The following is a 23,739-nucleotide window of genomic DNA, read 5'->3' as shown; positions in this document are numbered from 1 at the left end:
ACGTCGTCTATGCCTTCAAATGCCCTCTTGGGGACTGTAAGCTCCAAAAAACCCAGTATATAGGCAAGACAACAACATCTCTTTCTAGGCGTTTAACGATGCATAAGCAACAGGGCTCCATTAAGGAACATATAATCTCTTCCCTCAACCAAACCATCGCCAGAGAAATCGTAGTAAACAACACAGAAATCATCAATAGATACAGCGATAGCAGGCGGCTTGACGTTTGCGAGGGACTACACATCAAGAAGTCAACACCAGCAATCAACAGCCAATTAATGCACAACTATATTCTACCCACCTCAAGACTCCGCTCCAATATAGAAGCATCAAGAAATATGGACCAATAGGCTTTCTACAAACACTTCTATTCAATACCCATTGTTTCGTGTTCTGTCTTGTGTTGATGAAATTAATACCCTATTAATGCCACCTCTTGTTCTGTCTTGTGTTGATGAAATTAATACCCTATTAATGCCACCTCACCCCATCCACCTCACTCAAATGTAGATATAAAATCGGAAATGCGTAAGTTCTATTCAGTTGTGTATTTGTAAACTAAAGTCTTTGAAAATGTAATAAGTTTTACGAAACGCGCTCGTGTCGCGTCAGACTAGAAATAAAAATGAATTTTGGAGAATTGATTTTTGATTTACCTCCAACAGGGAAAAGAATTGTACGAAAGATTGAGAAAATTCGTGTTAGAATTATTAATTTAATCTTACTTTTTCGGTCATATTTAATAATATATGTCTACAGGAAAGATTGCTACCAAAATATACTAATATATATATATATATATATATATATATATATATATATATATATATATATATATATATATATATATATATATAATGTGTTTAAACTTTGTATTCTTGATATGGGAATAATGCGTATATAACATTTAATCAACAACAGGGTGTCGATTTGTGGAACCAAGAGTGGCCACTAGACGCCCCGTCACGAGGTCTTGTTTGTCAACTTAAAAATGTGACTTGGGTGATTATTTCCACTTTCCTCGTGGTGTACTAACCTGCTGGAATGTATAGAGTGGTCTGGGGAATTATGGTAATGTTCCGCTCCTCAGGCAGCTGCTGGTAGTCGTAGGCGGTGACTGCTACCGTCAGTTTCCCAGGTGGAGCTGACGGGTCGTCCACGACCACACACAGCTGGGCTGTTGTTCCTGCCACCCACTGCTTGGGCGTGGTGACCACGTAGCCTCTGTGGGGGGCACGGCGAGCTGTTAGTCCTCGCCTATCTCCACCATAATGAACACCAACTCAAACGGAAGCAAGTATGTGTAGGTTGTGTATCAATTCATGTAAATTAATACAAGCATGCCTAATGCCAAGCAATAATTATTTATTGGCATTAATTAATGCCAATCATTAATTATCATATATAAAAACTAATTCTAGCCAGATGTAGAGACAAGTGTAATCTTGGTACTAGGAAAGGGACTCCAGTATTGACTTATAATCCGGGAGAATATCTGTGAAGAATAACAATGGTCACTTCTTAATATCCTGCCAATTTAAACTAAACTGTGTTCGCCCTATAGTTTACTCTCAACCTCCGTCGTTCACACCAACTACTAAACATCTGCCACAACGGTCAGTGTGTCCTCATGACGCACATATTGTCTCATCAACACCTGTTTAATCCCACCTTTCTCAAAATAATATTGAAAACTATAAATATTTGAAGTTAATTTAAAACTCTCTTTAATCAACCAACATTATACAGGACTCTTGACTTGCCGTTATGTGGTATTTATGTTCTTTTATTCTCCCATGGAAATGTTTGTCAGTTTGTCCCACAAACAATTTATTGCAAGTTTTATAAAGGATTTTCTTAGCATCAATTATACGTATTAAGTGTTTTATTTATCAAATTAAATTTCCTAAATGCTATATTCATAAACATTTATTTAGACATTTCATTAACATTTTCATGAAATGCTAGAATTAATATTTATTACTTTGCAATCTCTATCAAACTTAAGGCATTTTCTGAAAGTTTAAAATTTTTACTATTTAATAAAATACTTTACTATTTAAAAAAAATATTTAGAGTATTTTAAGGTGAATTCGTTTGTGAGAAGATGTAATTGGTTGTCCAATATTACGCTGACGGGATTGGTTCAGACTTGACTCATATATTCTCAGGAGAGAAAAATCTTAGACAGTAACAATCTTGTGTTAATATAAGCTCGGACTGGACTTAGACAAAACAATCTTGTATCATTGCTGGTGACAACAACAATGTGATTACTGAAATTCAGTCAAGTTCCCTTGTCCCTGATGTCCCCTGCATACAGCTATGGTACCTGCAGTACTGCTTGACACCTTGTCGTCCCCTGTATACTGCTATGGTACCTACAGTACTGCTTGACACCTTGTCGTCCCCTGCATACTGCTATGGTACCTACAGTACTGCTTGAAACCTTGTCGTCCCCTGCATACAGCTATGGTACCTGCAGTACTGCTTGACACCTTGTCGTCCCCTGCATACTGCTATGGTACCTGCAGTACTGCTTGACCTTGTCCCTGGTACCATGGCAGGTCCTCCATAGCACCGCTACCTTACTGAGAATCTTGTCTGCTCTTTACTAATATGTAGGATTGCCAGAGAGACAACGTTTAAATTCCTCTGTATAAATTTAAGTAGAGAATCTTTAATCTTATAGTTTTTTATATCTCTGAGATGTTCCGATAGATATGATAGCGCTTGGCACAGCCATGATGTCAGGGGAAAGTCATGATACATTCGAAACACGTAACTAAGAGGACCAATGGAAGGAGACCCGGAACGTGCCGGGTCACCTAGTCTGCTTCGTGATTGGTCAACACTCAGGACTCACTGCTCAGACAGTTACAGTCTTTGAGCGAACTGAGGTCCGTGAGATGACTCAAATCTGAGGGTTAGAGAAGCGGCAGTCTTCGCGAGAGAGGAGTACCCGACAACCCTGAAGCACAGGTCTGGCTCACACCTACAGCCATTCTGTGTCCACACAGGTAGTCAAGGTCAGCTGACTCTTGACGGGTGAATGGTGACCGCTGACTGCAAAAATAGTGCCCAAACTGAAAGTCAAACACAGCTGAATGATATTCATTTCACTCATTCTACTCGGATTTTCAAACCGAGTAAAATTTGATTTACTTCAAATATACTCGGTCAGCCAATAACAACCAGCGAACACAGTAACTATTCTACCATCGTCGAGACCAAGACAACATCCGGCATACTGCCCCGAAACGAACGGTGTGTGGGGGAGACCGGAACGGTGTGTGGGAGGAGACAGGAACGGTGTGTGGAGGGAGACAGGAACGGTGTGTGTGGGGGGGAGACAGGAACGGTGTGTGGGGGGAGACAGGAACGGTGTGGGGGGAGACAGAAACGGTGTATGGGGGAAGAGACAGGAACGGTGTGTGCGAGGGAGACAGGAACGGTGTGTGGAGAGACAGGAACGGTGTGTGGGGAGAGACAGGAAAGGTGTGTGGAGGGAGACAAGAACGGTGTGTGTGGGGGAGAGACAGAAACGGTGTGTGGGGGGAAACAGGAACGGTGTGTGTGAAGAGACAGGAACGGTGGGTGTGAGGGAGAGTCAAGAACGGTGTGTTGAGGGAGAGACAGGAACGGTGTGTGGGGAGGAGACACTATCGGTGTGTGGGCAGACAGGAACGGTGTGTGGGGGAGACAGGAACGGTGTGTGGTGGAGACAGGAACGATGTGTGGATGAGAGGCAGGAACGGTGTGTGTGTGGGGGGACAGGAACGGTGTGTGTGGAGAGACAGGAACGGTGTGTGGGGGGAGACAGGAACGGTGTGTGGGAGGAGACAGGAACGGTGTGTGGGGGGGGACAGGAACGGTGTGTGTGGGGAGAGACAGGTACGGTGTGTGGGGGAGAGACAGGAACGGTGTGTGGGGGGAGAGAGGAACGGTGTGTGTGTGGGAGAGACAGGAACGGTGTGTGGGGGGGAAACAGGAACGGTGTGTGGGGGAGAGAGGAACGGTGTGTGTGGGAGACAAAGGAACGGTGTGTGGGGGAGAGACAGGAACGGTGTAGGGGGGAGACAGGAACGGTGTATGTGGGAGAGACAGGAACGGTGTGTGGGGGAGAGAGAGGAACGGTGTTGTGGGAGAGAGAGGAACAGTGTTTGGGGAGACAGGAACGGTGTGTGGGGCAGACAGGAACGGTGTGTGGGGCAGACAGGAACGGTGTGTGGGGAGAGAGAAATGGTGTGGGGTGGGAGACAGGAACGGTGTGGGAGAGAGAGAGAGAGGAACGGTGTTTGCGGGAGACAGGAACGGTGTGTGGATGAGAGACAGGAACGGTGTGTGGGGGAGACAGGAACGGTGTGTGGGGGAGACAGGAACGGTGTGTGGGGGGAGACTGGAACGGTGTGGGGGGAGAGAGAGGAACGGTGTTGGGGGGAGAGAGAGGAACGGTGTTGGGGGAGACATGAACGGTGTGTGGGGGAGACAGGAACGGTATGTGGGGAGACAGGAACGGTGTGGGGTGGGAGACAGGAATGGTGTGGGAGAGAGAGAGGAACGGTGTTGGGGGAGACAGGAACAGTGTGTGGATGAGAGACAGGAACAGTGTGTGGATGAGAGACAGGAACAGTGTGTGGATGAGAGACAGGAATGGTGTGTGGATGAGAGACAGGAACGGTGTGTGGGGGAGACAGGAACGGTGTGTGGTGGGGAAAGACAGGAACGGTGTGTGTGGGAGAGACAGGAACGGTGTGTGGTGGAGACAGGAACGGTGTGTGGGGGAGACAGGAACGGTGTGTGGGGGCGACTGGAACGGTGTGTGGAGGAGACAGGAACGGTGTATGGTGGGGGACGACAGGAACGGTGTGTGTGGGAAAGACAGGAACGGTGTGTGGGGGAGACAGGAACGGTGTGTGTGGGAGAGACAGGAACGGTGTGTGGGAGAGACAGGAACGGTGTGTGGGGGGAGACTGGAACGGTGTGTGGGGGGAGAGACAGGAACGGTGTGGGGGGGAGAGACAGGAACGGTGTGGGGGGGAGAGACAGGAACGGTGTTGGGGGGGGGGGGGGAGAGACAGGAACGGTGTGTAGGGGGAGACAGGAAGAGTGTGTGGGGGAGACAGGAACGGTGTGTGGGAGAGACAGGAACGGTGTGGGGGGAGACAGGAACGGTGTGTGGGGGGAGACAGGAACGGTGTGTAGGGTGAGACAGGAACGGTGTGGGGGGCGGAGACAGGAACGGTGTGTGGGAGAGACAGGAACGGTGTGGGGGGAGACAGGAACGGTGTGTGGGGGGGGGGAGACAGGAACGGTGTGTAGGGTGAGACAGGAACGGTGTGGGGGGCGGAGACAGGAACGGTGTGGGAGGGGGGGAGATTGGAACGGTGTGTGGGGGGGATCTTTACTTTCACAAGCATTGTTTTCAAGTGTAGATGTGCTCCTTGACCTTTATATCTCGGCCTCAAGTCTCCAGTGAAAAATCACCACACTGGCCGGTTACTGTGGTGTTTTCTTTACCACCACATTATTCGCCCGTCAGTCACGCAGAGAACGATAACCTCAACCATTCTGCTGCTTGTTTAGGCCCTTTAGTTATACCCCCCCCCCCCCCCCGTCCTGGCCAATATTATTCGTGAGCAAAGGCACATTACGAGTCATAATGACATATTTCTCAACTATACGGTACTTCACACTGCCCAAATATTGCAATATTAGTAACATTTAAAAAACACAAAATTTCTTTGGAAGTTTTGCAATAAGGCAAGAATTCGTGGGCGGTGTTGCGTGTCGTGCACACCTGCAGGGCGCTGGCCTGGCCACGACCAGCTTGCACCCTGCCAGTGACCTCCAGCACGCAGTATAGGAGTGAACCCAAACTTGGCAGCCCCAGCCGCTGCGTATCTCCCCATAGCAACACCGCCCAATACTCTCAACGATGCTAGTTCTACTCTGAAAGTTTTACTCTGAAAGTTCTACTCTGAAAGTTCTACTCGGAAAGTTGTTTGGTGCCTTCTTTTGATAATTACTTACTGGCTCACATTCACAACCACAACTGTGCCACTCTCCACGGCTGGGTCGCCTCATAATCACTTACTTCAACTAAAACTTTCACATTGGAGTTGTAATTCATCTTTCGCTGAAGTGTTGCGTTTGGACGCCACCAAAAGTTTCCTACAGCTATGTGCTGACGTCAGCTATTTTGCATTTAATTACATCCCTTTGTGTATGTGGATTGGCAGGCTGGAGGGTTACTTCATGGATAGGCAGGCTGGAGGGTTACTTAGAGGATAGGCAGGTTGGAGGGTTACCTAGTGGATAGGCAGGCTGGAGGGTTGCTCAGTGGATACGCAGGTTGGAGGGTTACTTAGTGGATAGGTAGGTTGGAGGGTTACTTAGTGGATAGGCAGGCTGGAGGGTTGCTCATTGGATAGGTAGGATGGAGGGTTACTTAGTGGATAGGCAGGGTGGAGGGTTGCTAGTGGACAGGCAGGTTGAAGGGTTACTTAGTGGATAGGCAGGTTGGAGGGTTACTTAGTGGATAGGCTGGCTGGAGGGTTACTTAGTGGATAGGCAGGCTGGAGGGTTGCTCATTGGATAGGTAGGTTGGAGGGTTACTTAGTGGATAGGCAGGGTGGAGGGTTGCTCATTGGATAGGCAGGTTGGAGGGTTACTTAGTGGATACGCTGGCAGGAGGGATACTTAGTGGATAGGCAGGCTGGAGGGTCGCTCAGTGGATAGGCAGGTTGGAGGGTTACTTAGCGGTTAGGCAGGCTGGAGGGTTACTCAGTGGATAGGCAGGCTGGAGGGTTACTTAGCGGATAGGCAGGCTGGAGAGTTACTCAGTGAATAGGCAGGCGGGAGGGTTACTCAGTGGATAGGCAGGCTGGAGGGTTGCTCAGTGGATAGGCAGGTTAGAGGGTTACTTACTGGATAGGCAGGTTGAAGGGTTATTTAGTGGATAGGTAGGTTGGAGGGTTACTTAGTGGATAGGCAGGCTGGAGGGTTGCTCATTGGATAGGTAGGTTGGAGGGTTACTTAGTGGATAGGCAGGGTGGAGGGTTGCTCAGTGGATAGGCAGGTTGGAGGGTTACTTAGTGGATAGGCAGGTTGGAGGGTTACTTAGTGGATAGGTAGATTGAAGGGTTACTTAGTGGATAGGCAGGCTGGAGGGTAACTCAGTGGATAGGTAGGTTGGAGGGTTACTTAGTGGATAGGCAGGGTGGAAGGTTGCTCAGTGAATAGGCAGGTTGGAGGGTTAGTGGATAGGCAGGCTGGAGGGTTAGTAGATAGGCAGGCTGGAGGGTTACTTAGAGGATAGGCAGGTTGGAGGGTTACCTAGTGGATAGGCAGGCTGGAGGGTTGCTCATTGGATAGGCAGGTTGGAGGGTTACTTAGTAGATAGGCAGGCTGGAGGGTTACTTAGTGGATATTCAGGCTGGAGGGTTACTCAGTGGATAGGCAGGCTGGAGGGTTACTTAGTAGATAGGCAGGCTGGAGGGTTACTTAGTGGATAGGCAGGCTGGAGGGTTGCTCAGTGGATAGGCAGGTTGGAGGGTTACTTAGTGGATAGGCAGGCTGGAGAGTTACTCAGTGGATAGGCAGGCTGGAGGGTTACTTAGCGGTTAGGCAGGCTGGAGAGTTACTCAGTGGATAGGCAGGCTGGAGGGTTACTTAGCGGTTAGGCAGGCTGGAGGGTTACTCAGTGGATAGGAAGGCTGGAGGGTTACTTAGCGGATAGGCAGGCTGGAAGATTACTTAGTGAATAGGCAGGCTGGAGGGTTACTCAGTGGATAGGCAGGCGGGAGGGTTACTCAGTGGATAGGCAGGCTGGAGGGTTACTTAGTGGACAAAGTAGTGAAGGTATTGCTAGGAAGGATCAACTATTACATCTGGGGTTTACGGCTCAGGCTCTGTGATGATATGAAAAACTGGTTTACTGAGAATTATACAAACTCTTTATAAATGTCGCATTTTCCCTTCTAAATTGATGTAAATATGATCTTTATATTGTATATTATTTAACAAAGAAAATAAAATTACAGCCCTAGTCAAGGTCTGGGTAATTTAACTGGTGATTGTGTGTGAAGCATCACTGGAACTGCTTAACAAGGTAGTTAAGGAGCTTTGTGGTCTCTGCCTTGACCAATAAGATGATGACATCTTCTGCAGTGACTTCATAATGTTGGTGGCATTGGGTTGCCACCTCATCTCTAAGATTGTTAAAGAAGAACTTCACTAAGATCACCCAACGGAGGGAGCACGATGCCTATTGAGAGTGAGCACCATCCGTGCTGGTGATGTGCTGGGTGCTCCAACACTCCCGTGAATCATGGCGAGTATCCCACCCAGTAAAGGATTTTCATGGTTGACAAGTGTCAAGTCTCCAGATGGAGCTGCGAGCACTGTCGAGACACCATCCGTGCACTCACTCCTGCTGCATCATGTCCTCTCAGTGTTGTCATCCTTAATACACCACAAAATAAACAGTTCCTTGACATCTTGAACATCGACATATCCACAAGTTGAGAGTCCAAACTCAACTCACACATCCGAAAATGTCATGTAATACGTAGTATTAGTAGTACGACCCCAACTCTCCCAGCCACCTACACCAGCACACGGAGGCCGGAAGCGGAAGTCCGGGGCTGCTGCACCCATTCATCCCGTGTGTGTTTTCCTCAGTGTTTACCTCACAGTGTTTACTTCAGTGTTTACCTCACAGTGTTTACCTCACAGTGTATACCTCACAGTGTTTACCTCACAGTGTTTACCTCACAGTGTTTACCTCACAGTGTTTACCTCAGTGTTTACCTCACAGTGTTTACCTCACAGTGTTTACCGCACAGTGTATACCTCACAGTGTTTACCTCACAGTGTTTACCTCACAGTGTATACCTCACAGTGTTTACCTCACAGTGTTTACCTCACAGTGTTTACCTCACAGTGTTTACCTCAGTGTTTACCTCAGTGTTTACCTCACAGTGTTTACCGCACAGTGTATACCTCACAGTGTTTACCTCACAGTGTTTACCTCACAGTGTTTACCTCAGTGTTTACCTCACAGTGTTTACCTCACAGTGTTTAACTCACAGTGTTTACCTCAGTGTTTACCTCACAGTGTTTACCTCACAGTGTTTACCGTACAGTGCATACCTCACAGTGTATACCTCACAATGTTTACCTCACAGTGTTTACCTCACAGTGTTTATCTCACAGTGTTTACCTCACAGTGTTTACCTTACAGTGTTTACCTCACAGTGTTTACCTCAGTGTATACCTCACAGTGTTTACCTCACAGTGTTTACCTCACAGTGTTTACCTCAGTGTTTTCCACACAGTGTATACCTCACAGTGTATACCTCACAGTGTTAACCTCACAGTGTTTACCTCACAGTGTTTACCTCACAGTGTTTACCTCACAGTGTATACCTTACAGTGTTTACCTCACAGTGTTTACCTCACAGTGTTTACTTCACAGTGTTTACCTCACAGTGTTTACCTCAGTGTTTACCTCACAGTGTATACCTTACAGTGTTTACCTCACAGTGTTTACCTCACAGTGTATACCTCACAGTGTATACCTTACAGTGTTTACCCCAGTGTATATCTCAGTGTATACCTCACAGTGTATACTTCACAGTGTTTACCTCACAGTGTATACCTCAGTGCTTACCTCGCAGTGTATACCTCAGTGTTTACCTCACAGTGTATACCTCACAGTGTTTACCTCACAGTGTATACCTCACAGTGTTTACCTCACAGTGTATACCTCACAGTGTATACCTCACAGTGTATACCTCACAGTGCATACCTCACAGTGTATACCTCACAGTGTTTACCTCACAGTGTTTACCTCACAGTGTATACCACACAGTATTTACCTCACAGTGTTTACCGCATAGTGTATACCTCACAGTGTTTATCTCACAGTGCATACCTCACAGTGTTTACCTCACAGTGTTTACCTCACAGTGTATACCTCACAATGTTTACCTCACAGTGTTTACCTCACAGTGTATACCTCACAGTGTTTACCTCACAGTGTTTACCTCACAGTGTTTACCTCACAGTGTACACCTCACAGTGTTTACCTCACAGTGTTTACCTCACAGTGTGTACCTCACAGTGTTTACCTCAGTCTTTACCTCACAGTGTTACCTCAGTGTTTACCTCACAGTGTTTACCTCAGTGTTTACCTCAGTGCTTACCTCACAGTGTATACCTTACAGTGTATACCTCAGTGTATATCTCAGTGATTACCTCACAGTGTATACCTCAGTGTATACCTCAGTGTATACCTCACAGTGTATACCTCAGTGTATATCTCAGTGTATACCTCAGTGTATACCTCAGTGATTACCTCACAGTGTATACCTCACAGTGTATACCTTACAGTGTTTAACTCACAGTGATTACCTCACAGTGTTTACCTCACAGTGTATACTTCACAGTGTATACCTTACAGTGTTTACCTCACAGTGTTTACCTCACAGTGCTTACCTCAGTGTATACCTCACAGTGTATACCTCATAGTGTATACCTCACAGTGTACACCTTACAGTGTTTACCTCACAGTGTATACCTCTCAGTGTATACCTCACAGTGTACACTTTACAGTGTTTACCTCACAGTGTATACCTCACAGTGTATACCTCACAGTGTTTACCTCACAGTGTATACCTCACAGTGTATACCTCACAGTGTTTACCTCACAGTGTTTACCTCACAGTGTATACCTCACAGTGTATACCTCACAGTGTATACCTCACAGTGTATACCTTACAGTGTATACCTCACAGTGTATACCTCACAGTGCATACCTCACAGTATATACCTCACAGTGTTTACCTCACAGTGTTTACCTCACAGTGTATACCTCACAGTGTATACCTCACAGTGTTTACCTTACAGTGTATACCTCACAGTGTATACCTCACAGTGTTTACCTCACAGTGTATACCTCACAGTGTATACCTCAGTGTATACCTCACAGTGTATACCTTACAGTGTATACCTCACAGTGCATACCTCACAGTGTATACCTCACAGTGTTTACCTCACAGTATATACCTCAGTGTATACCTCACAGTGTATACCTGTTACGGACCCGAGCCCAGCGTCGTAGCACGGGGCTGTGACGACCACGCCATCGGTGAGTCAGCTCCCGAAACCCCCTCCAAAGGGACAACGCCATCTAGCGAGGACGAGATATACCGGCCACAGGGGCTGGATTCCCATCTTAATCAGCTCGTAACATAGCCGCTGCTGACCTCTGGTGAGGTGGCGCTTAGACAGCAACGCCATCTATGGAGTGGATAGGTGGACATTTGTGTCTAAGCCCGTAAGTGAGGTGCCCTAGAGTGTCACCAGTACTAATGACGTGTCTGATTACAGAGTCGACCTGGGACTGCTGTATTGGACGATGGGGCAGTCTACCCAAGGCAGCTATAGTCTCTCTACGTGTTTGCTGCAGAAGCTGTGAGTCACCCCCGGACGGGCACTGTTGAGTGTGTTAGCCTGCCTGTGACGTGGCATTACCAGGATTCGTCTTATCTGGGGGCTGGCTGGTGGAAGAGACTAGCCACTGTGGTGAGGAGAGTGATCTGCGGAATCACACGAGGCTCCTGCCTAGGGCTCGCAACCCTAGTATCGATCGTGGAGTGGCCTACTCAGCGGAGCTGATCGGAACCTGCCAGCTACAGGCTGGATTTGTGGTTGAAGGCCTCTACGACGGTGCCTTCAGTGGGACTGTGATTTGGCTGGCCTGTGGCCGGGGTAGATTTGCTGAAAGAATCAGAGGATTCATCGTGTGCCTCGACGAAGAGAACCAGGGCTACTCATCGTGAGCACCGTGGAGCATCCCATGTCTTCAGAGGAAGACGATTCTGTACATTGTGTATTTAGTATTTATACCCCCCATGTGACAGTTTATATATATATTTATGGTGGTGGTGAAATAAGATATTTAAATTAGTGAATTTGTATCTCTTTCCCCTTTAATTTACTTGCGTTACGGAACGCACCCTTTGAAAGCCACTACTAACTTGGGGCCGGATACCCAAACTCTAATAACATCAGAGAAGAACCCAGTTGCGACCCAAAGGGCCGTAACAATACCTCACAGTGTATACCTCTCAGTGTATTCCTCACAGTGTATTCCTCACAGTGTACACTTTACAGTGTTTACCTCACAGTGTATACCTCACAGTGTATACCTCACAGTGTATACCTCACAGTGTATACCTCACAGTGTCTACCTCACAGTGTATACCTCACAGAGTATACCTAACAGTGTTTACCTCACAGTGTATACCTCACAGTGTATACCTCACAGTGTATACCTCACAGTGTATACCTCACAGTGTATACCTTACAGTGTATACCTCACAGTGCATACCTCACAGTGTATACCTCACAGTGTTTACCTCACTGTGTTTAACTCACAGTGTATACCTCACAGTGTATACCTCACAGTGTATACCTCACAGTGTTTACCTTACAGTGTATACCTCACAGTGTATACCTCACAGTGTTTACCTCACAGTGTATACCTCACAGTGTATACCTCACAGTGTATACCACACAGTGTATACCTAACAGTGCATACCTCACAGTGCATACCTCACAGTGTTTACCTCACAGTATATACCTCACAGTATATACCTCAGTGTATACCTCACAGTGTATACCTGTTACGGACCCGAGCCCAGCGTCGTAGCAAGGGGCTGTGACGACCACGCCATCGGTGAGTCAGCTCCCGAAACCCCCTCCAAAGGGACAACGCCATCTAGCGAGGACGAGATATACCGGCCACAGGGGCTGGATTCCCATCTTAATCAGCTCGTAACATAGCCGCTGCTGACCTCTGGTGAGGTGGGGCTTAGACAGCAACGCCATCTATGGAGTGGATAGGTGGACATTTGTGTCTAAGCCTGTAAGTGAGGTGCCCTAGAGTGTCACCAGTACTAATGACGTGTCTGATTACAGAGTCGACCTGGGACTGCTGTATTGGACGATGGGGCGGTCTACCCAAGGCAGCCATAGTCTCTCTACGTGTTTGCTGCAGAAGCTGTGAGTCACCCCCGGACGGGCACTGTTGAGTGTGTTAGCCTGCCTGTGACGAGGCAGTACCAGGATTCGTCTTATCTGGGGGCTGGCTGGTGGAAGAGACTTGCCACTGTGGTGAGGAGAGTGATCTGCGGAATCACACGAGGCTCCTGCCTAGGGCTCGCAACCCTAGTATCGATCGTGGAGTGGCCTACTCAGCGGAGCTGATCGGAACCTGCCAGCTACAGGCTGGATTTGTGGTTGAAGGCCTCCATGACGGTGCCTTCAGTGGGACTGTGATTTGGCTGGCATGTGGCCGGGGTAGATTTGCTGAAAGAATCAGAGGATTCATCGTGGGCCTCGACGAAGAGAACCAGGGCTACTCATCGTGAGCACCGTGGAGCATCCCATGTCTTCAGAGGAAGACGATTCTGTACATTGTGTATTTATACCCCCCATGTGACAGTTTATATATATATTTATGGTGGTGGTGAAATAAGATATTTAAATTAGTGCATTTGTATCCCTTTCCGCTTTAATTTACTTGCGTTATGGAACGCACCCCTTGAAAGCCACTACTAACTTGGGGCCGGATACCCAAACTCTAATAACATCAGAGAAGAACCCAGTTGCGACCCAAAGGGCCGTAACAATACCTCACAGTGTATACCTCAGTGTATACCTCACAGTATACACCTCACAGTGTTTACTTCACAGTGTGTACCTCAGTGTATACCTCAGTGTATACCTCAGTGTACACCTCACAGTGTACACCTCACAGTGAATACCACACAGTGTTTACTTCACAGTGTATACCTCACAGTGTTTACCTCACAGTGTTTACCTCACAGTGTTTACCTCACAGTGTATACCTCACAGTGTATACCTCAGTGTATACCTCACAGTGTGTTCCTCAGTGTATACTTCACAGTGTTTACCTCACAGTGTGTACCTCACAGCGTTTACCTCAGTGTTTACCTCACAGTGTTTACCTCAGTGTATACCTCACAGTGTTTACCTCACAGTGTTTACCTCACCGTGTTTACCTCACAGTGATTTCCTCACAGTGTATACCTCACAGTGTATACCTCGCAGTGTTTACCTTACAGTGTATACCTCACAGTGTTTACCTCACAGTGTTGACCTCACAATGTTTACCTCACAGTGTTTACCTCACAGTGTTTACCTCACTGTGTATACCTCACAGTGTATACCTCACAGTGTATACCTCAGTGTTTACCTCACAGTGTTTACCTCACAGTGTATTCCACTCAGTGTTTACCTCTCAGTGTCATGACCCTGGTAATTACAGATCTATGAGTCACATGTCATGCACTTGCAAGATGCTTGAAAGAATCATCCTAAACCGACTGTTGCACAAAATAGGCAGACAAGGGTAGGGGATCAATGGATTTGCTAATAAAGGACGGAGCACAGCAAACTGTATAGTTAATTATTTGGCTAATGACACTGCTAGGTACTCTGTACCTAGCTGTGAGATTAGTAAATAATTATGGCTGTGTAGCTGTAAATACAAATACTCTGTATTTGTTGACATCAAAGGAGCCTTTGACAAAGAACAAGGGACTGCGATCCTAGACGAGCTTGCATGCATGGGTGTCAAGGAAAAACTCATGAAATGGGTTGAAGACTACCTCACAGGGAGGAAAGCCAAGGTTTGCTTCAATGGAGCAGTCTCAAGAACAATGAGTATGGAACTCGGAACCCCCAAGACGGGGTCTTAAGCCCACACTATTCAATATACTTATGAACACCATTGCAAATACTGATTTTTCGGAAGGACCAAAACAATTGGGATATGCAGATGATGTTCTAATACAATCCCCACCTTGGGAAAAATTAAATAGTCCGTTGAACTTCTTGGCAGGAAATGTATTGAACTCTGTTTCACTCTATACAAACAAGACAAAAGCAAACTCTCATCACAAGCGGGGAGAAAATGAAGAACTTCAAATTAATGGTGTAACACTTGAATGGGTTGACCACTAACGGTACCTTGGCGTCACTGTCGGCTCTTGCAAGGGAAAGAAATAGGGGCTTAACCAACCTATAAGAATATGCAAAAGTCGACTCAGGGCACTGAAAGCTATGACCTGGAATGGACATGGAGCCTCTATTGCTGTGCTTAAAATGATGTACACAGCATATATGCGCTCCGTCATAGACTATGCCGCACCAGTTTTGTGCACCTACTGCCAAAACGACATGAAAAGGCTCGAAAGCATACAAAATGAAGCCATGACACTCATTCTTGGAGTTCCAAGAACTGCCTAAACGTCTAATCTATGAGAGGAGCTGTCCCTCCCCAGTATTAAAAGCAGAATTAAGGAACTGAATGCTATGCTTGCAATTAAGATAGCCAGAGATCCCTATTTTAATGATATTGCCAAGAAAAAAATTTCTGTGCTGCTAACAGGAGGAAACAGGAGAAGCAAAAAATAATAACACAGATCAGTCTGCTACCACTAAGAACTTCTCCTGCTTGAGCAAATCCGTGAGTTCATGCCTGTAGAGAGGTTACCTCCCTGGGAGGATGACTCTTGCAGGATTATCGTCACTGAAATGGCAACGAAAAAATCCAACATGATAGCACAAGAAATGAGGCACAATTGTCTCGAGGAAGCCTGAAATTAAATAGATGAAATCTATACTGATGGGTCATTTAATCCTGTCAATGGCAGGGCTGGTGCAACATACACTGTAATTAAGGATACACTTTTCAACGCACAAATGAAGAAAAAGCACGTATTGAGAACTATGCCTCTTCAACGCAAGCAGAGCTAACTGCCATTGTTATGACATTAGGATTCCTTGAACGAAACACTAATGGTGCAGTGATCTGCACTGACTCAAAAGAAGCACTGCAAAGTCTAAGTAAAAATCGGGCATAAAATCTTGGGATAGTCGCTGAAATCAAGAGAGCTGTGGGGGTACTTACCAATCAGGGAAGAGTCGTCTCGTTTCTGTGGATCCTCTCCAATGTGGGAATATGTGGAAATGAACGAGCAGATGTGCTGGCTGCTGAAGGCGCTGAAGGAGATCATATTGAATACGTCATACCCAAGACCCTTCTAAAAATTAGAGGTATTGTCTGGCAACATCACCATGACAAGGTAACTGAGGAAAGGAGGATAGAAGCACAAACCAGTGAATCTATACGACGGTACAATATGGTTGCAGCTGGCAATCCCAATCAATATGGACGAAGAGGAGGAGGACGCGGGAGAGAAACAGTAATAGCGAGAATCCGTCTTGGATACAAATATCCATGGAGTTTCGGAATGGAAACAACAAGTGATCAGCGAAGTTGCAGAATCTGTGATGAGAGTGATGGACATCGCCTTGACCACTATCTACGAGAATGTGAATACCTGAGAGACATTAGAAATATGTGTTGAATAAAAATCCCCACATTGTTAGAGTTAGGAAAACGCTATTTATCAAATAATGATATTTGATTCCCACAGCCGGTGGCCCAAGATGAGACACCCCACTCCCACAGCTGGTGGCCCAAGATGAGATGCCCCACTCCCACAGCTGGTGGCCCAAGATGAGACGCCCCACTCCCACAGCTGGTGGTCCAAGATGAGATGCCCCGCTCCCACAGCTGGTGCCCCAAGATGAGACGCCCCACTCCCACAGCTGGTGGTGTACCCACGGGTGGGGTTGGGTACCCACGATTGGGTGGGCGAGTGTGGACCAGGCGCCGCGTGGAATGCCCAGTCACTCCCCCCGACGCCACACCAGTCTTGGCCTCCTGCTCCTCCTTCCCCCCTCCCCGGGTCCCAGCTAAAAGTCTGCTTCACCAGATCTTTCCTCCTTTCATCTTTCAGGAAAATTAGGTTAGGAAAACACTATTTGTCAAATATTGATACTGTTCTTAAAAGATTCCCCCATTTTGCACCCGTAAGATAACGTAAGCTTTTTAGTGTTGATGGATGTTAATCTTCTTGTTTGAGGAGCTGTTCACTTGAGACAGTTAAGCAAGTCCCAGCTGTGTCTGGGTACAAGTGACAGGATGAACAACCCAGCTGGTTTCCTTCCTATTGGGGAGTGTTGAACATGCTGCTATGACAGTGTGTCCACTCACAGGATGAGTAGCACTGCCCAATACTGTTACTATGGCGGTGTGTTCACTCACAGGATGAGTAGCGCTGCCCAATACTGTCACTATGATGGTGTGTCCACTCACAGGATGAGTGGCGCTGCCCAATACTGTTACTATGGCGGTGTGTTCACTCAGAGGATGAGTCTTACTGCCCAATACTGTCACTATGGCGGTGTGTTCACTCACAGGATGAGTGGCGCTGCCCAATACTGTCACAATGGCGGTGTGATCATTCACAGGATGAGTGGCGCTATCCAATACTGTCACTATGGTAGTGTGTTCACTCAGAGGATGAGTGGTACTGCCCAATACTGTCACTATAGCGGTGTGTTCACTCAGAGGATGCGTGGTGCTGCCCAATACTGTCACTATGGCGGTGTGTTCACTCAGAGGGTGCGTGGTGCTGCCCAATACTGTCACAATTGGCAATGTGTTCACTCACAGGATACCTTCTTGATGGGGTTCTGGGAGTTTTTCTATTCCTCAAGCCCGGCCCGAGGCCAGGCTTGATTTGTGAGAATTTGGTCAACCAGGCTGTTGACCAAATTTTGTGAGAATTTGGTCAACCTTGGAGCGGCCCACAGGCCAACAAACCCATCACAGCCTGGTTGGTCCGGCACTCCTTGAAGAAAAATATCTAGTTTTTTCTTGAAGATGTCCACGGTTGTTCCGACAATATTTCTTATGCTCACTGGGAGGACGTTGAACAACCGTGGTCCTCTGATGTTCATACAGTGTTCTCTGATTGTGCCTATGGCACCTCTGCTCTTCACTGGTTCTATTCTGCATTTTCTTCCATACTGTTCACTCCAGTACGTTGTTATTTTACTGTGCAGATTTGGGACCTGTCCCTCCAGTATTTTCCATGTGTATATTATTTGGTATCTCTCTCTTCTCCTTTCTAGTGAGTATATTTGGAGAGCTTTGAGACAATGCCAATAATTTAGGTGCTTTATCTCGTCTATGCGTGCCGTATATGTTCTCTATATTTCCTCTATTTCAGAAATCTCTCCTGGTCTAAAGGGGGGAAGTGAGTACTGAGCAGTACTCAAGACTGGACCACACAAGTGATTTGAAGAGTACAACCATTGTGATGGGATCTCTGTACTTGAAGGTTCACGTAATCCATCCTATCATTTTTCTTGCTGACGCAATACTTGCTTGTTTATGCTCCCTAAACGTTAGGTCGTCGGACATCACTATTCCCAAATCCTTCACATGCTGTTTTCCTACTATGGGCAGATTCGATTGTGTTTTGTACCCTATATTATGTTTCAGATCCTCATTTTTGCCGTTTCTGAGTACCTGGCATTTATCGCCGTTAAACATCATGTTATTTTCTGCTGCCCAATCAAAAAATTTCTTAAGGTCTGTTTGTAGTTTTTCACTGACTTAAGCAGAGGTAATTTTCATGTTGATTTTTGTATCATCTGCAAAGGATGACACGAAGCCGTGACTTGTATTTTTTTCTATATCTGACATGAGAATAAGGAATAGCAGTGGTGCAAGGACTGTACCTTGAGGTACAGAGCTATTAACTCCGCTCGGACTCGATTTTTCTTGATTGACTGTTACTCTGTGTTCTGTTCGACAGGAAATTAAGTATCCAGCGTCCTACTTTACCAGTTAAACCCATTACCTCATTTTGTGTGCAATCACTCCATGGTCACATTTGTCGAATGCCTTTGCAAAATCTCTGTATACAACATCTGCATTGTTTTTCTTCTAATGCCTCAGTGATTTTGTCATAATGGTCAAGTAGCTGTAAGAGGCATGATCTTCCTGTTCTAAATCCATGATGGCCTGGATTGTGGAGGTCATTGGTTTCCATGAATCTAGTGATCTGACTCCTGATCACTCTCTCAAATACTTTTATTATGTGGGACGTTAGTGTAACTGGTCTATAATTCTTTGCCAATGCTTTGCTACCTCCCTTGTGTAGAGGGGCTATGTCTGCTGCTTTCAGCGCATCTGGTACCTCTCCCATGTCCAAGCTCTTCCTCCACACTATACTGAGTGCCTGTGCTACTGGCACTTTGCATTTCGTTATAAATATTGAATTCCACGAGTCTGGATCCGGGGCTAAGTGCATGGACATATTGTCAATTTCTCTTTCAAAATCAGCTACACTCGTGTTGATATCAGTTATATTTACAGGTGTTTGGATATCACTCAAAGAAATTTTCCGAATCTTCCACTTTCATGCTGTGTATCGGAGTGATAAACATGTCCTCATACTGCTTTTTTAAGATTTCACTAATTTCTTTGTCATCTTCAGTGTATGAACCTTCTCTAATATGAATAGGTCCAATACTGGCAGTGGTTTTTGGTTTTGATTTAGCATATGTGAAGAAATATTTTGGGTGTTTCTTTATTTCTTGAATTGCTTTCTGTTTTAGTTGCCTTTCTTCTGTCTGATAGGAATGCTTCAGTCTCTATTCGATTTCTTGAATCTCCCTGTTTAAATTATTTCTTCTTTGTATGGAGAGTTGTGTCTGCTTTTCGTTCCTAGTTGGTTCTGTAATCTGCTGACTGAGCGAGAATTTGTCACAGGATCACAGTAGTTCTCTAACCTGTGGTTGGTTATTTCCAGGTTGATTTCCTGCTATAATGTTATTGTTTACTATTCTCCATTTTAAACTGGGTAGATTGAAGTCTCCAAGGAAGATAATATTTGGTACTGGGTTTGCTAGGTTACCAAGGATATTCTCTATTTTGTGGGTCTGTTAAGTGAATTCCTCAACTGTTGCATCTGGCGGTTTGTATATTAACATAATAAGTAGATTAATATTTTCTTCCTTGATTCCAAGTACCTCTACCACCTCATTGGACGATATATATATATATATATATATATATATATATATATATATATATATATATATATATATATATATATATATATATATATATATATATATGTCGTACCTAATAGCCAGAACGCACTTCTCAGCCTACTATTCAAGGCCCGATTTGCCTAATAAGCCAAGTTTTCATGAATTAATGTTTTTTCGTCTACCTAACCTACCTAACCTAACCTAACCTAGCTTTTCTTGGCTACCTAACCTAACCTTACCTATAAATATAGGTTAGGTTAGGTTAGGTAGGGTTGGTTAGGTTCGGTCATATATCTACGTTAATTTTAACTCCAATAAAAAAAATTGACGTCATACATAGAGATAAGGGTTGCTTTATCATTTCATAAAAAAAAATTATAGTAAATATATTAATTCAGGAAAACTTGGCTTATTAGGCAAATCGGGCCTTGAATAGTAGGCTGAGAAGTGAGTTCTGTCTATTAGGTACGACATATATATATATATATATATATATATATATATATATATATATATATATATATATATATATATGTCGTATCTAGTAGCCAGAACTCCCTTCTCAGCCTACTATGCAAGGCCCGATTTGCCTAATAAACCAAGTTTTCCTGAAATAATATATTTTCTCTAAATTTTTTCTTATAAAATGATAAAGCTACCCATTTCATTATGCATGAGGTCAATTTTTTTTATTAGAGTTAAAATTGACGTAGATATATGACCGAACCTAACCAACCCTACCTAACCTAACCTAACCTATCTTTATAGGTTAGGTTAGGTTAAGTAGCCGAAAAAGTTAGGTTAGGTTAGGTAGGTTAGGTAGTCGAAAAACAATTAATTCATGAAAAGTTGGCTTATTAGGCAAATCGGGCCTTGCATAGTAGGCTGAGAAGTGCGTTCTGGCTACTAGGTACGACATATATATATATATATATATATATATATATATATATATATATATATATATATATATATATATATATATGTCGTACCTAGTAGCCAGAACGCACTTCTAGGCCTACTATTCATGGCCCGATTTGCCTAATAAGCCAAGTTTTCATGAATTAATTGTTTTTCGACTACCTAACCTACCTAACCTAACCTAACCTATCTTTTTCGGCTACATAACCGAACCTAACCTATAAAGATAGGTTAGGTTAGGTTAGGTAGGGTTGGTTAGGTTCGGTCATATATCTACGTTAATTTTAACTCCAATAAATAAAAATTGACCTCATACATAATGAAATGGGTAGCTTTATCATTTCATAAGAAAAAAATTTGAGAAAATATAATAATTCAGGAAAACTTGGCTTATTAGGCAAATCGGGCCTTGCATAGTAGGCTGAGAAGTGCGTTCTGGCTACTAGGTACGACATATATATATATATATATATATATATATATGTCGTACCTAGTAGCCAGAACGCACTTCTCAGCCTACTATGCAAGGCCCAATTTGCCTAATAAGCCAAGTTTTCCTGAATTAATATATTTTCTCTAATTTTTTTCTTATGAAATGATAAAGCTGCCCATTTCATTATGTATCAGGTCAATTTTTTTTATTGGAGTTAAAATTAACGTAGGTATATGACCGAACCTAACCAACCCTACCTAACCTAACCTAACCTATCTTTATAGGTTAGGTTAGGTTAGGTAGCCGAAAAAGTTAGGTTAGGTTAGGTTAGGTAGGTTAGGTAGTCGAAAAACAATTAATTCATGAAAACTTGGCTTATTAGGCAAATTGGGCCCTGCATAGTAGGCTGAGAAGTGCGTTCTGGCTACTAGGTACGACATATATATATATATATATATATATATATATATATATATATATATATATATATATATATATATATATATATATATATTAATAATCTTTGGACAACACCCACCAGTGGGACTCGAACCCAGAAAGCACAACTACCTTCCAGTAGCTGGCATAACTAGTATGCTTTAACCCACTACACCATCAGACCATACAAAAGAAATAGATACTTCGAGATATATATCCCAAACATCTCCACTTCCCGAAGGCACCAGATGAGTGTGGGGTCAGTCTGCATTTTCCATCAAGCCACTGTCAATGTGAGAGAACTCGTGTCCAGCTTATAAGCCTATACTTGCATAAACCACAAGTGAAGATTAATAATCTTTGGACAACACCCACCAGTGGGACTCGAACCCAGAAAGCACAACTACCTTCCAGTAGCTGGCATAACTAGTATGCTTTAACCCACTACACCATCAGACCTTACAAAAGAAATAGATACTTCGAGATATATATCCCAAACATCTCCACTTCCCGAAGGCACCAGATGAGTGTGGGGTCAGTCTGCATTTTCCATCAAGCCACTGTCAATGTGAGAGAACTCGTGTCCAGCTTATAAGCCTATACTTGCATAAACCACAAGTGAAGATTAATAATCTTTGGACAACACCCACCAGTGGGACTCGAACCCAGAAAGCACAACTACCTTCCAGTAGCTGGCATAACTAGTATGCTTTAACCCACTACACCATCAGACCTTACAAAAGAAGTAGATAGTTCGAGATATATATCCCAAACATCTCCACTTCCCGAAGGCACCAGATGAGTGTGGGGTCAGTCTGCATTTTCCATCAAGCCACTGTCAATGTGAGAGAACTCGTGTCCAGCTTATAAGCCTATACTTGCATAAACCACAAGTGAAGATTAATAATCTTTGGACAACACCCACCAGTGGGACTCGAACCCAGAAAGCACAACTACCTTCCAGTAGCTGGCATAACTAGTATGCTTTAACCCACTACACCATCAGACCTTACAAAAGAAGTAGATAGTTCGAGATATATATCCCAAACATCTCCACTTCCCGAAGGCACCAGATGAGTGTGGGGTCAGTCTGCATTTTCCATCAAGCCACTGTCAATGTGAGAGAACTCGTGACCAGCTTATAAGCCTATACTTGCATAAACCACAAGTGAAGATTAATAATCTTTGGACAACACCCACCAGTGGGACTCGAACCCAGAAAGCACAACTACCTTCCAGTAGCTGGCATAACTAGTATGCTTTAACCCACTACACCATCAGACCTTACAAAAGAAGTAGATAGTTCGAGATATATATCCCAAACATCTCCACTTCCCGAAGGCACCAGATGAGTGTGGGGTCAGTCTGCATTTTCCATCAAGCCACTGTCAATGTGAGAGAACTCGTGTCCAGCTTATAAGCCTATATTTGCATAAACCACAAGTGAAGATTAATAATCTTTGGACAACACCCACCAGTGGGACTCGAACCCAGAAAGCACAACTACCTTCCAGTAGCTGGCATAACTAGTATGCTTTAACCCACTACACCATCAGACCTTACAAAAGAAGTAGATAGTTCGAGATATATATCCCAAACATCTCCACTTCCCGAAGGCACCAGATGAGTGTGGGGTCAGTCTGCATTTTCCATCAAGCCACTGTCAATGTGAGAGAACTCGTGTCCAGCTTATAAGCCTATACTTGCATAAACCACAAGTGAAGATTAATAATCTTTGGACAACACCCACCTGTGGGACTCGAACCCAGAAAGCACAACTACCTTCCAGTAGCTGGCATAACTAGTATGCTTTAACCCACTACACCATCAGACCTTACAAAAGAAGTAGATAGTTCGAGATATATATCCCAAACATCTCCACTTCCCGAAGGCACCAGATGAGTGTGGGGTCAGTCTGCATTTTCCATCAA

The 23,739-nt window shown here is 44.7% G+C and overlaps 2 protein-coding genes across 2 annotated transcripts in view; one reads left to right on the top strand and one right to left on the bottom strand.

Annotated features, from left to right (window-relative positions):
• Window positions 1-23,739, top strand: part of LOC123751416 (alpha-2-macroglobulin-like) — a 622,101-nt gene that overhangs the window by 229,944 nt on the left and 368,418 nt on the right.
• Window positions 1-23,739, bottom strand: part of LOC138349720 (alpha-1-inhibitor 3-like) — a 259,543-nt gene that overhangs the window by 228,808 nt on the left and 6,996 nt on the right. Inside the window, exon 2 of the mRNA XM_069314610.1 lies at window positions 1,037-1,224. Coding sequence (XP_069170711.1) covers window positions 1,037-1,224 — 188 coding nt within the window. The remainder of the gene's footprint in view (window positions 1-1,036; window positions 1,225-23,739) is intronic.

Source organism: Procambarus clarkii, chromosome 79 (genome assembly GCF_040958095.1).
Source record: "Procambarus clarkii isolate CNS0578487 chromosome 79, FALCON_Pclarkii_2.0, whole genome shotgun sequence".
In the NCBI taxonomy this organism is placed as follows: domain Eukaryota; kingdom Metazoa; phylum Arthropoda; class Malacostraca; order Decapoda; family Cambaridae; genus Procambarus; species Procambarus clarkii.
This window is presented reverse-complemented; position numbering and strand designations above follow the sequence as displayed.